Source organism: Engystomops pustulosus, chromosome 8, assembly GCF_040894005.1.
Source record: "Engystomops pustulosus chromosome 8, aEngPut4.maternal, whole genome shotgun sequence".
In the NCBI taxonomy this organism is placed as follows: Eukaryota; Metazoa; Chordata; class Amphibia; order Anura; family Leptodactylidae; genus Engystomops; species Engystomops pustulosus.
In genome coordinates this window covers 27064071-27078963 of record NC_092418.1, presented here as the reverse complement: position 1 = coordinate 27078963, position 14893 = coordinate 27064071, and the positions used below count along the sequence as shown (strand labels likewise).

The window sequence follows — 14893 nt, the reverse complement described above, 5'->3', positions numbered from 1 at the left end:
TAAAAACATTCAGAACATTTCCGTTTGAAAATGCAAACCCAACATGTGACTGGCGTTCCTCACGCGCCCGCTTAATGCGCCTCAGAGCCGCTAATATGGGGGAATGCCGTTTAATGGCATCCATTAACATGCATTTACTGGCAGACCCTCATTCTCCTCTGTAGTATACAAGTACTACATTTATCACCATTCTTTGCATAGTATTTGATTAACCCTCCACACGCCGATGAGATCATAGCCTTTAGGCAATGCCAGCTTAGTCCTAGGCGTGCGTCATTCGTCGGGTTGCTGGGGCCCTATTACCTGACAACCCCAAAAGAACGACTGTAGTTATTAGGTAGACATAGCCGTAACCCCCAATCCTTCTCAAAGCACTTTGCATTGCACCCAAACTTTACATTATGTAGATGTTTATGGGAGGTGAACGGCCTCTAAAACAAAATGGCGGCCATTAATATGGTAATAATTAAGGTACAATCCTGGTCTCTGCTTTGATACCCATCTAGTTTTCTTGTTTGTTGCTCCCTGCATGCTAAGGCCCAGTTTGTGTCATGGGTTTTGTTCCAGCCACCGTTCGTCATGAAGAAGGCATGATGAAGACTTCCTCTCTGCCTGGTGCATTGGGGAACATTTACTTACTTGGTTCTGTCGCAATCCCTGATCCGGACTGTTTGACGAGAATGAAGTGCGGCGCGATTCGGACTGAGCCCCGGATTTGAAATTCAAATTGTGTCGCAAGACACACACTTACACGCACCGGAAAGAACAAGGTGAACTCCGGTGGACCTGAGCGGGGAAGTGACACATGCAGGATATCGGGCGCACGATCTTGGTTAATCGCGCCGGACTTCATCCTTGTTGGGCAGTCCGGATCGGGGATCGCGCAGGGACCAGGTAAGTAAATGTGCCCCATTGTTCTATGGAAGCTTTTGGGATTCTCATTATACTAATGTATTGCTGGCCATCTCTTAGCTGCTACTCTAGGGGTGCTCTATGTCCATGGGTGGGGGCAGTTTTTGCAACATAGGGGTAGAGATCTTATTTCACTTAAAACCTATCTATTCAGAATTAAAGGGAACCTGTCAGTAGAAATTTGCCTGGTAGAATTATCCAGAAAATCAATGTTGAAATGAGATGTAAATTTGTTATATAAAGTCACAGAGGCAGCGATCTCAGCACTGAAGTCTGGTTCTCTCCCACCTCCATTCAGCAGAGCTGGTTCTGATATGTTCTGATACAGCAGATGGGGTGCTTAAAGGCAGGGAGAGCATGGGTACATCTCATTGTCCCCAAACTCAAATAAATGGCAATAAAGTAGAAGCCAAAAGAAGAACCTAGAAGGCTATGAGCATAACAGTAGGACATAGCAAGTACCCTCTAAAGACATGGCATGTACCCTAGTGGTTACAATTACATCAGTTTAGAGGTTGTACAGATTTGTGATACCGTGAATAGCAAAAAGCCTAAGGCTGCATTCACACTGTTCTCTCCCATACCGTATGTCTTTGAGCTCTGCAAATCATAGAAGCTGAGCAAAAATGGTGACAGATAAAATATTGCATCTCTCCACCCATCTAGTCCCCACTGAACTCAATGATGTATAAATCCAATCATACCAAAATGCATCCATGTTTTTTTCCTCTGGGTGAGGTTTTATTTTTATTCCGGCTGGGATCCTTTTCTTACCTCAGAAGGAAATATACAGAGGATATGATAAAGGGAGGGTCATTAGTATTACCTACTACCCACCGCTTGTATGAATGGCAATAAAATCCACAAATAGCCAAAATATTCCATGAATATAACAGAACAGCTACAACCTGCAGCCCCAAACAAAAAAACATGGCAAGGATAGAAACCAAAGATGCAAAAACCCCTTCGGTTCAAACAAAGGGCATCGAGCCTGTGTCTGTTTCCAAAATTCACAGTGGGAATTCTCGCAGCCTGAACTCCGCTCGTGTCTCCGTCTCGGCTCCTCTCACATCGCATTCACACGAAGGTCTAAGCACTTTCTGAAACAGTTTTCCTCTTTTCACATCTAAAACATATTTTGCGTGATGGAGGAATGCCATCTTTGTAAGGCTGCCAGAATTTGTATAGTATAGCGTGATAGAATCCTTGCATCCTAAGAGCCAAGTCCTATGAGCACTTAATAGTGATACTTGGGCACTCAATGAATGTTGGGTATGATGATTTTGGGCAGACTAGCCAATTCTACAGTATAAGGTGTATACAGCTGCCTGAGCTAGGTATAATGGGAACAAAGAAAGGGACATGTTGGAATTGGTAATGCAGGGGATTGCATTTCACTGAATGCAATTGACATTGGGTTTTTCCTAAGTGTTTCTCCTCGTATTCACCCTGTGACTCTCACGTAAGGTTGCTACCTTTTGGAGTAGCCGCTCTTTGGTCAGGACATGTATAAAGAAACTTGTCTAGAGACATACAGAAACAACAGGTCGAGGCGTGGTCAAGGGAGGCAACAAAGTCAATATGGTTATGTGGCAGAAACCAGGAGAGGTGGTTAAAGGGAACCTGTCATCAGGAGTCCTCCTTCTGGCTTCCCCATGCCCCCATAAAGAATGATGAGCACATGGCCAAAGTGTTTTTATAAGAAAACTGTCTTTTTCCGATAAAAAGAAAAATTTGATGGAAGTTTACCTTTCTCTCTGTAGATGAGAGTGTTCCATGAGAGTGGCCAGTGCGAGGCGGTTTATCCTCAACCCATGTGAAACGGCTCCGTTATACGTCTTTGTCAGATTAATAAATACCCATCTCCCTCCTATTTGAAATAGACGCATGACGGAGCAGTTTCCTTAGGGTGCGGAGGAGCCGCTCCTCACTGGCCACTACCATGGGACGCTGCTCGGCAGAGAGGAAGGCAAACTTTTATCTACCTTTTCTTTTTATTGGAAAAAGACAGTTTTATTATAAAAACACTTTGGTGATGTGCACACTATTCTCTATGGGGGAGCCAGAAAAAGGGCTCCTGATGACAGGTTCCCTTTAACACAAGCAGAGGTCAAACTTGGCGCGCGCACCAATCTCCATCAGCTGCATAGAGATCGATGGAACAGAACGGTCATGCGTGGCCGTCTGCTACATTAGTCGGGGGAGCGGCAAGGGGTCGGTTGGACCACTAATTTTCACGATCTGCGGGGGTCTCAGCACTGAGACCCCCATTGATCAGCAAGTTAGGTCCTATCCATGGGATAGAACCTAACTTGCCTTTGTGGGAAAACCCCTTTAAATGTCTTTGCAGGACAGAATGGGGCCCATTTACTAAGGGTCCGCGGACCGCGATTCTGTTGGGTTTCCCAAATATTTCCTTTTTGCGCCGAATTGCCCCGGGTTTTTGGCGCACGCAATCGAATTGTGGCGCATTGGCACTGGCTTGCATGCAACAGAAATCAGGGGGCGTGCCGCCGGACAACCCGGACAATTGTGTCGCAAGATCAAGCACTCACATGCTCCGGGAAGAAGAAGGTGAACTCAAGCGGATCTCAGCGGGGAAGCGACATATGAAGGATATTGGACGCACGACCTTAGTGAATCGCGGCAGACCCGAATCCTTGTCGGAGAACGCACCGCAGGATCGCGACAGGACCGGGTAAGTAAATCTGCCCCTATGTATCCATGGGAAGGAGACTTACATAATGAGTGTTGACTGTGTTGAGGACATGCAAGCCCTGGAAGCATCACTAGTTCTATGTTAGCAGCAGGAAGCCAGTGACCGGTGGGGCAACATAAGACATGGAGGCCTCGGCTGACCCAATTCTTTGCCTTTGCAAAAGATTAAACTAACGGCAGAGGTTGATGACATGTACACACGGCTGGCCCGTACATGTATATGTATAGGAGGTCAAGGGAACAGCTAGTTGACAGCTCCCTTAGGAGTATAGTAAACCTTCAATGGTTTATCAGGCCATTTCTTATCGCATTCAGCGTCTTCCATACTCCATTGACCTTCCTGCACGTCTACTCCAATAAAGAATAGAGAAACACTTGTTTCTAACATCTCAAAAATCAAAAACATGAAACGTTTTCAGACACAGACTAATATCTCCTATGGATTATAAGTGTCTAGGAATCTCCGAGGGGCAAAGTTATCAGAACGTGTCAGCTGCTTGTAGTTCTGGACGCGGAGGCAGATTTATAATTAAACATGGAAGAAAAAAAGCCTTGGATCTGCACCAGATTCTTCTTTCATTGAGAGTGGGATGTCTTGATAAAGAGACCCCGAGGACTTGCTCTGATTTTAGCTTTCTTCTTCATGTATTCAGTTGCTAAGATGAAGCACATGTGCAGCAAATGACCAATGATCCACATTTCGGGATCACACGAGTCGGGCGCCACCAGCCTGATTGCTTTATACTGTTATTCGTGACCCGTAGTCAACAGTGACACTTCCTTCTATATAGATGAATGGATCCTGACATGTGCCTACAGCTGCCGTCCCCAATACTAGCACACGGCCAGGCCATTGCTATATCACTCGCAGGGCCAGAAAGATGCACATCTGCTGTACAAAAAGCTGCTCGCTCCAAGGGGATGATTTCTGTCACCCAGAATAGAACCAGAAAATAGAGAAAAATATAATAACTTCCAGCACTGGTTACATGTAGAGAGTTGCCAAAATACAGAACGGAAGATACAAGAATAAGTAGTCAGAATAAGCACGAATACACAAATAGCAACAGCAAATGTATGAGAAGAAGAGACTTCTAAAGATACAATGAAGCTTATAAAGAAATACTGTAATGTGAAGTAGTGTACGACATGGTATAGAATAGTAATGTTACATTTATTATGACATATACTATTACAGACACAATATACATGACTCCGTGAGGACATTGGGAGAGGGTCACTGCTAGGGGTATAACTGCAGGGGGTGTAGTTGTATCCAGTTCCACAACCCTTAAGGGGGCCCTGAGAGTGTTTTATTCCCTACACAAAGAGACCAATAATATAAACATAGATTATATTTGGAGGTCAGGTACAGACTTTGCTCTAGGGGACAAGTGGTTATAATCTACGCCTCTGGTTGCTACTCCATACTGCTTTGTGGTTTGATAATGTGCATATTGGCAAATGTTTTTATACACTACCATGCAGGGTCGGCTCCAGGTTTCAGAAGGCCCCTTGGTGACAGACCCTCAGTCGGCTTCCATGGAGTGAGGTCACATAAAAAAAATTCAGAAACTATAAAACAGTCTCCTGTTTCCCAAAATATTCCCTAGTTTATCATTCCAAACAGCCCTCTCGTGGCCCCTCATTGTTATTTTATATAGACCCTCTATGGATTCATTAAATACAGCCCTCCTCACCCCCACTGGTTTCCTAATGTACAGCCTTATGTGAGCCCCTCAGCAGCTCTGGGTCCCGGCATTTGCCCAGGTATGCACAGTGCTGGTGCCACCCTGCTACCATGTCAAAAACCTCAACAAAAATGTATTTTTAATGTTCTTGGTTTGCTATGCCTGGTTTGCCCATGACAGCTCCATGGGTTTTCCTTCATTTTAGAGACACCCTAATTTTTGGGGGGCGAAAATCATATTGTGTCGGAGAATGCAAAATTATTTGGGGATTAATGTAGCAAAGATAATGGGGCACATTTACTTACCCATCCCGTTGAGATCCTCCCCGTCGTGCGTTGTCCGACGAGGATTCGGGTCTTCCTCGATTCACTAAGATTGTGCGTCCAATTTCTTGCATGTGTCGCTTCCCCGCTCAGGTCCGCCGGAGTTCACATTCTTCTTCCCGGTGTATGTGAGTGCTGATCTTGTGACACAATTTGCTTTTTAAATTCCGCGGTTTGTCTGAATCAGTTGGGTTGATTGACGTCTACGCCCCCCGATTTGTGTCGCATGCAACTCGGCGCCAATGTGATACAATCCGCTCGTGTGCGCCAAAAACCTGGGGCAATTCAGTGCAAAACGGAAAAAAATCACGAAACCCGACAAAAATGCGTCTTTCGGATCCTTTGTAAATGTGCCCCAATATCTCTGGGGTCCAATATCCTATGGCGAATGTATTGTATAAGCTTCTACTTCTATCTAGAGAAGGAGGTCAGCTTTGCACTTGTGGGTATACCATAGGGGCGGACTTTTCATTGGGCAGCATGGTGGTTCACTGGCGCAGGGAAGTACATTACACGTGCCAGTTATACAGCCCTCCTTCTGTCATGAATGTGCAACCTCAAAGGAGTTGCCTCCAGGACCTCGAAAATGGTGCAACCCAATCTAAATCTGTCAAAATTGTCAAAGGAATCCACATGGCAAAATACCTTCTATTACAAGGCATGACAACAAAATAAATGTTTCACAGAATTTAATTACCGTATCATCAAACCGAACAGTTTGGGAAATGTTTGCAAAATAAAACCACAACATGGACAGACAGAACGCTGACTGTATTCCCACCCAATTATAGCAACACATATTGTGCACAGGTCCCTGCACACAGTGTGCTGTGTGTCAGGATTTTGGAAAGATCCATTATCTTCCTGTGATTTAGAAGCAGCCAATACATTCTGTCACATTCCCTGTTGCGCTCTACATAAGTAAGCAAAATAATGATGCAAAATCAAAAGTGGTAAATACAGGAAAAATTTTCTTTCGCTGCATAGTGTGCACAGCGTGCGTTACCCTGGGAAATGATATCCTTCTGTGAACCGTTTACTAAACATCCATTATCGTGATGATTTATGACAATATACAGGATACCCCTGGAATAGATAAGAGGCTACATACTGCGGAGGTGCAACTTGAAGCTGTTAAACCCCAAATGCAAAAAAGGTACCAGGTTCCATCAACTAAAATGTATTTTATAATTGTATTATCTTCATTTGGGGGTAGATACAACTTATGGGCTCCTGGTTACTGATACCAGATATGAAACTAAAGTCTCCATCTAGGCATTTAAAGGGAACCTACCACCACAAATCTACCTATAAAGGTAGATTGGGTGGTAGGTGGATCATTGGGACGTGAGGATAGCCCTTTTAAGGGCTAATCCTCACGTCCCTGCACTTTTTTGAGAACTTTAATTTGATATTTATTCAAATTTACTTATGTGGCTACCGGGGCGTGGAGTAGCCGCTTATGAGATTACATGAGGCGGCTACTCCACGCCCCGGTAGCCACTTTACCGGGGAGGGGTAAAGTGGCTACCGGGGCGTGGAGTAGCCGCCTCGTGTAATCTCATAAGCGGCTACTCCACGCCCCGGTAGCCACATAAGTAAATTTGAATAAATATCAAATTAAAGTTCTCAAAAAAGTGCAGGGACGTGAGGATTAGCCCTTAAAAGGGCTATCCTCACGTCCCAATGATCCACCTACCACCCAATCTACCTTTATAGGTAGATTTGTGGTGGTAGGTGCCCTTTAAAGGAAATCTACCATTTGCTTTCATGCATTATGAACCAAACATACCTTGAGAATGCTGTAGCTGCACTGATGCAGAAACATATCTGAGTGCTTTTGCTGAAAAAACTATTATAAAATTATGATAATTAGGTTCTGTCGCTCCTGTGGCTGCCCCAGTGCTTCTCCTCTTACCCTAATTATGCACTGCTCCAGCCTTGTTCTGCCCAGCATAAGCCGAGAATATGAAATCACTGTGTTGTCCCTGACAGGCAGAAGTAATCAATCGCTGAACCATCACCCAGCTGCTGTGTATCAGTCATCCAGCTCAGGTTGATTAGTCCTGTCTGGACAGGTAAGGCAGCTCCTGTGTATGTGGAAGTAATGTGTTTATGTAGGGCAGCCATTCTGATTCAGGGATTAAACAAGATATGTTTCTGCATCAGTGTCGCTACAGCATTCTCAAGGTATGTTTGGTTCACAATTCATAAAAACAAATGGTAGATTTCCTTAAAAGGTCTCCAGCTTCTCCAGAGTTTTTCAACACTGTTTTTTAGATATTAAATGTAGTTAATACTGATTATGAATATAAAATAGGATATAATCTTAATTCCTCGAAACATGTATGCCAAGAGAAAGAAGCTCTGCTGGTCAATGCTGACCCAAACAGACAGCACCGCTGCCACTATAGACCAGGCTTAGTTTTCATAAGACGATATAGAGTATACAAACCAGAGGAAGACTCTCTCCATAAGATAAGACCTGTTATTATACACGACTAACAAATCAATGGTTTACAATCAACAGAAAAGAAGATAGGATTGGCCCTGGACCATGCTAGGGCTTAGCTTTTAAGAGTTTGGAGCAATGTTTGGGTCAATACATTTATACAGTTTAAAAAACATATTAGCATGAACAAGTATTACAATGTATGGATCCCAGTTATTCCAAGATAATGAAACCGTGCAAGAAAGTGACTACATTGACATCAACTTTGAGATCAATAAAAAATTATCATTGGTAGGAATTATGGTCAGCTGCTTAGTTTTTGCTCAACGTAAACTAATGTTTTGTCGATATATATAGATATGTCCAATTATTATTAGGGAGGTGATTTGGGGGCAAAAACAAATCATAGTGGGGCAAAAACAAATCATGTATGTCAAGAGAAATAAGTCATTCAGTGTCGAACCATTTCAAAACACCTTTGATGGCAGCTTTTGACCTGACTTTGCCTTGGTTTTTTTGGTTTCTTGGGTCAATACATATAGACAGTATAGACAGATAGACAGCAAGGAGACAATATGGACCAGGAACGTAAAGTGTTGGGATCTTCTACTGACCAGACTGACAACATCCAAGGCAACAAATGGTCTTCAACTTAATTTGTAAAAAATGTGAATCAGCCCATTGAGGAACCAATGTATGGATTAGATTAAGCAACTTTGGGTTAAATAGAGACCTTCGTCGGGTATCTCTGGTGAACAAACCCATGCAGGGTAATGTTGACCTAACTGGCAAGATCTTTGGTATAATAGCTTCCATTGACAACCCTAAACTGTGATACAGGTAAATAAATAGACAAAACAATTCTTCAACATAATGAACAGAAGAAGAAGACGACAAGGTTAGACTAGAGCCAAGTATATAGGTGGATAAAGAGAGAGAACCCATGTTGAGGGTGCGTTGACCACACAATATCTTTGGGATGATGGCATCTGTTGACCAGGCTTAGGCAACCTGTGGCTCTCCAGCTGTTGTTGAACTATAAGTTCCAGCAAGCCTAGTTCAACAACAGCTGGAAAGCAACAGAGGTTACCTCATTTGTACATCAACATCTGGAGATCCAGAGAAAGGGAAGAAGAGCTACACAATGGATGATCGTAGCCTCCAAAGGGGATCTTCAGTTTGGCTTCGGAGGTAAGTAAGAAGATGATGATAGGACTGAATAGAGAAACAAAACGCTAAGAAAAGAGAGTTTTAGACTTTGTAGTAGGAAATAATCAACTGAAGTGATGAAGGAACGTACCATTGGCATCTTTTGCTAGAAGATTTCTGGCCTGAACCACTGTGACTTTTAAAGCGTAGATAGGTGCCTGGAAGAAAAGCAACATCAAAAGGTGAAATGTAAAAGAAAGATTACACTTTGAAGATGAATGCAAAGCACATGAAATGCCTACATTAGTTTAGCCTGCCAGTGATTCTATTCATTTAGAAATGTACTTCAATATGAAGTCATGGTTAGAAATAATTCAACGTAGGGAGTAAAACTCCAACTTCTATTAAGTTTTAAAGGACCTGTCTGTTTTGGACAATTCCTTTCCAGGAGAAATATCTACAGATCATCAGTAGATGGATGGATCCCCAGTGGTCAGCTATGAAAGAATCCTTCAGTGGGAGATCAGTTGCCCTGCAGCTCCCCCGCAGGAATCATGAAGTATTACATAGTATTAACATCTAATGCAAGGACAACTTGGGTCCTCCAGTGTCAAAGTCACTCGTTCCTGAATGGAGACTCCCCTATGTTCACTTATAGTTCCACAAAGGTTATGAGCAAGTGAGTTAACGATGATAGACACTATGGGGCAGATTTACTTACCCAGTCCATTCGCGATCCAGCGGCGCGTTCTCTGCGGTGGTTTCGGGTCTTCCGACGTCCACCAGGTGTCGCTGCTGTGCTGAAGTCTGCCGAGGCCTGCCGGAGTTCACGATCCATTGCTGGGTGAAGGTAAGCACGTATCCAGCGACATTTTTTTTTTTTTTGCGGCGGTTTTTCCGAATCCGTCTGGTTTTCGTTCAGCCACGCCCCCTGATTTCCGTCGCGTGCATGCCGATGCGCCACAATCCGATCGCGTGCACCAAAATCCCTGGGCAATTCAGGAAAAATCGGCGCAAATCGGAAATATTCGGGTAACACGTCGGGAAAACGCGAATAGGGCCCTTAGTAAATAACCCCCCATGTGTAAAATTAAAAAAAATTCTCTAAAAACTAGATAAACCAAGCACTAACAAGGGAAATGTTCAGCAGGATCTTCAAAAGGGTAAGTGATACTGGAAAGATGTGTATGTGTGGCCACCATCAATGTGTCCTGATGTTTCCTGCTATAGCTGCTGTGTACAAGTCATAATTCCTCTTTGCTTGCACTGTAGTTATACATGTACTGAGAACTACTTGACTCGCATAAGTGTTTATTATCCAGAGTTTATTTACGGACATGTAGATCCGCAATTTCAAACAGAAAAACATTTGCATGGACTAAAAACACTTATCGCCCACCAGAGAGCCTTAATGGCTCCCTGTGCTCAATCCATCCTATAGATAGCATCAACATTTCATTTGATGGCCTCTAAGTTCACTATGGGAGGGGAGGGTTATATTCTGCTCCATTATAGGAGAGAAGACTTCAATAATGGAAACCCCCAATAAATAGCAAAATGTATACCCAACATTACCCAGCATAGCCCCTTACAATGGAGACTGCTGACCTGTCATTAGGGTGTCCATTAATTTCTCAGACAGAAAAGCTGAGACAATACAAATATGTCAGAAGACAGAAAACTGATAAAGGAGATCAGGATGATCTTGTCAGAGATTTTGTCTTCTGGAACGATTTTATGCTACTTCTAGTTTTCTCTACAGACAAGTAAACACAAGATTTCCTTGTACATTGGCCAAACCCGGCAGACATTCATCAGTCTGGATGTACCAAGGAAGGCGTCATAATACACAGATAATTCGTATAGAGGAGGTATAAAGAGATACAGGGGGCAGCATAGAGGAGGCACAGGAAGATAAGAGGGGGCAGTAAAGAGGAGGGATAGAGAGAGAGAAGAGGGGGCAGTATAGAGGAGGTATAAAGAGATAAGAGGGGGCAGTATAGAGGAGGTACAGAGAGATACAGGGGGCAGCATAGAGGAGGCACAGAGAGATAAGAGAGGGCAGTATAGGTGAGGTATAGAGAGATAAGAGAGGGCAGTATAGAGGAGGTATAGAGAGATAAGAGGGGGCAGTATAGAGGAGGCACAGGGAGATTAGAGGGGGCAGTATAGAGGAGGCACAGGGAGATTAGAGGGGGCAGTATAGAGGAGGCACAGGGAGATTAGAGAGGGCAGTATAGAGGAGGCACAGGGAGATTAGAGGGGGCAGTATAGAGGAGGTATAGAGAGATAAGAGAGGGCAGCATAGAGGAGGTATAGAGAGATAAGAGGGGGCAGCATAGAGGAGGTATAAAGAGATAAGAGTGGGCAGTATAGAGGAGGTACAGAGAGATACAGGGGGCAGCATAGAGGAGGTATAGAGAGATAAGAGGGGGCAGCATAGAGGAGGTACAGGGAGATAAGAGGGGGCAGCATAGAGGAGGCACAGGGAGATAACAGGGGGCAGCATAGAGGAGGTATAGAGAGATAACAGGGAGAAATATACAGAGATCTGGTTGACAGGGAGAAAGTTTTAAGTAGAAAAAAAAAATGAGATTCAAATGAAAACCGAGTCTAAAAAGACAGAATTGCCCAGCCCAGCGTCCAGTTGTCAATTTCCCATATATTTGTTGGAGGAGCTGAAGGATAACACAATGAAGAGATATAAGAAAAGTTGTTGCAGAATTGTTATTTCTTGGGGAATACAAGAATTTACTGAGCTGGAAAATTCGGGAGAGGGGACAGATTGTCTTGGGAATAACAGGGCGCTGCTCACTCCTGGCACATAACCCAGAGCTTTGTTCTCACTTTACCTTTGACTCTTTGACTCGCTTCAGTATGGACTCGTGGTCACTCTCACTCATTCCAAAGACCTGTGGAAAATATAGATATTTCATATGACGGAGGAGCAGCGAGATAACAAGGGCTTGTTCTGATAAGAGCACAAAGCCAGGAGATGTGTTCTCCATGTCTAATTATCCGCTGTAGCTGAGCACAACCTGCCATTTGTTTCCTGTGAGTTGGCGAGCTCTCAGAAGGCAGCCGCTCAGCAAATGCAGAGTGACATTTTCATAGCCAATTGCCTTTGTCTCTTGTCTGTGTTGTATGTGAGTGCACCATGTCTATCCGCAAGCTCTCTGCTTAAAGGGACAGGCACCTCGGCTGAATTTCACATGAAAACCATGGATATTCTGTTAATGGTGCAGATTCCGGAGGCAATTTTTTTTTATATAACACTGCTGCAGTGGAGCTCACAATCTACTGAATCTATTAGTGTATACTTTATGGATAATGGGAATAAGTGGTAAATATTAAAAAATATTCAATGTCTAAAAATTTGCAACAAGATGCCTATTTCTAAAATTGGTCTAAGCGGTTTTTGGTAACAATATGGCCATATTTAAAGGAAATCTACAATCAAAACCCATCAGATAAACCAGGGACATTTACTCATAGATCCAGATCCAGACTGTGGTAATCCTCTTATATTTCTTAACCATGGCCTCCTTCCTTCTACAATCTAGTTTTAAAATTATGCTAATGAGTCTGATGGGCTCCTGGGGGTGTTTCCAGAGCCTCTCAGTGCTGTAGCTTCACAGGCTCTTACACTGTCTCACACTGAGCCAAAAGCCAAAAGCACCTGGGGGAGTTACAAAAGCTTCTACATTCTGCATCTTTACAGGCTGTCACACTGTGAATGAACACTTGATCACTTCCCTCCTCCCACCGTTTGTCATTACAGCCAGCAGAGGGCAGGGAAAGTACTGAGAAAGTGGGGGAGGATGAGACAGTGTAACAGCCTGTGAAGTGGCAGCATGGCGGGACTCTGGAAACAACCACCAGAGCTCTTTTGGATCATTAGCATAAATTTCAAGGTTGATTTTTAGATAAAAGGAGGGCATGGATAGCAAATATAAGAAGATTACCACAGTAACCTGGATCTATTAGTAAATGTCCCTGGTTTATCCAAGTTCGATTTCGATGTTAGATTTCCTTTAAGTATCTCTACAATTGCAGAGTCCAGACCTCTAGTGCTTTTAGTGAAACAGGGTTATATTAATGAGATGCAGGTGTTACAAAGGTCATATTTTGGGTGTTCACCATGGGACTACGGTTCCCCGCCAGCCATTGTTGAATGTGCCTGAGCTGCAGTACCTGACACAACCACTATAAAATGTATGGAGCTGTGCATCGTAAAAAATTAAGTGGGGATTAACTTTCCAATTAAATACTGAATTTGGGTGCCACACACTGATATTGATGGCCATATAAAGATAATATGGTCTGAGCTGTCCATGGTGCTGCTGTAATCAGCGTTGCTATTGTGAGCAAGATTTAATAAGTAATGAATAATAACTTGCTTTATAATATAGGTCATGAGATACATTCACATATATTATAATATTATAAAATATGTTAGTAATATGTATAATAAAGCACATACCATTTGCAGGTAGTAAAAAAGTTCTTCTTCACTGGCGACATGTTCCGTGGACACCACACCGGCCATATAGACCAACGTATAGATAATTTCCTCATACAACATTTCCAGCTTTAAAGAAGAGAGAAAAGGTGTTTTAATAGAAGTTATTGACATGCAATAATCGGAATTCCATCATAATTTATTATCCAAATTCTTAATGTACATATATATTTTTATTTGATAGTATGTATTGAAAAAACACAGCTATATGAGTTGAGACTTCGACAAACGGACCTTATACACAGGGGTAATGTAACCATGATATCTATAGTATATCCATAGGTTATGCTACACATTACTAGATTCCCTAACCCTAGGAAAGTGAGGATTATTTCACTTGGATGAGGGTCCCAGTGTGTGGATTCCTACCATCACATGTGTTTGGCATACTAGTTATATACATTATGGAAAATGTCTTCTGCCTAAAATAAAATGACAATGTTCAGTTTCCCTGCAGCGCCCCCATAGGAGAAATGAAGCATTACACAAAACCCATTGCATACACAGCAATTTCTAGTACAGTAGTTCCTGTCCACTGGAAATAACCCAACCAGAAATTAAATTTTTTGGCAGGTTTTGCTAACTTTGCAAGAATCGTGCCTGAAAATTCTGGAATTTTGTACACTGAATTTGTCTGGTAGGTCGTCAATAAGTTAGTAAAGTGAACCTGTCATGAGGAATGTCATTTTGAGTTGGTGAGAGGTTCCGTTAACCTATGCTATGCTGATTTGAAAAATGCCTTTGTCTGGTAGGTCGTCAATAAGTTAGTAAAGTGAACCTGTCATGAGGAATGTCATTTTGAGTTGGTGACAGGTTCCGTTAACCTATGCTATGCTGATTTGAAAAATGCCTTTGTCATCATTCTGAATCATTTCAGTACTTTATAAAAGTTTTTTTTCCCATTACCTGGCTCCCTGCCAGAAGTGTGCAATAAGTCCCAGGAGGGGAAAGGGGGGGGGGTAGCTGCAGCAGCCAGTGTGTCGTGTATCTTCATGCTTTATTCCTCTACTCCACACCATCCCCCCACTGCCTGCTCAATGCACATGACAGGAAGTGGGGAGGGAGCTTGATGTTTTTGAAAGATAGGAGACTGACACAGGCACAGAGGCTGCTGCAGCTGCTCCTT

At 43.1% G+C, this 14893-nt stretch overlaps 1 protein-coding gene across 1 annotated transcript in view; it reads right to left on the bottom strand.

The window, feature by feature from the left end:
- Positions 1-14893, bottom strand: part of BAIAP3 (BAI1 associated protein 3) — a 152007-nt gene that overhangs the window by 63426 nt on the left and 73688 nt on the right. The window contains exons 5-7 of the mRNA XM_072120408.1: positions 13729-13836; positions 12098-12157; positions 9397-9463 (exon numbers count right to left, since the gene is read on the bottom strand). Of these exons, the coding sequence (XP_071976509.1) occupies positions 9397-9463; positions 12098-12157; positions 13729-13836 (235 nt within the window). The remainder of the gene's footprint in view (positions 1-9396; positions 9464-12097; positions 12158-13728; positions 13837-14893) is intronic.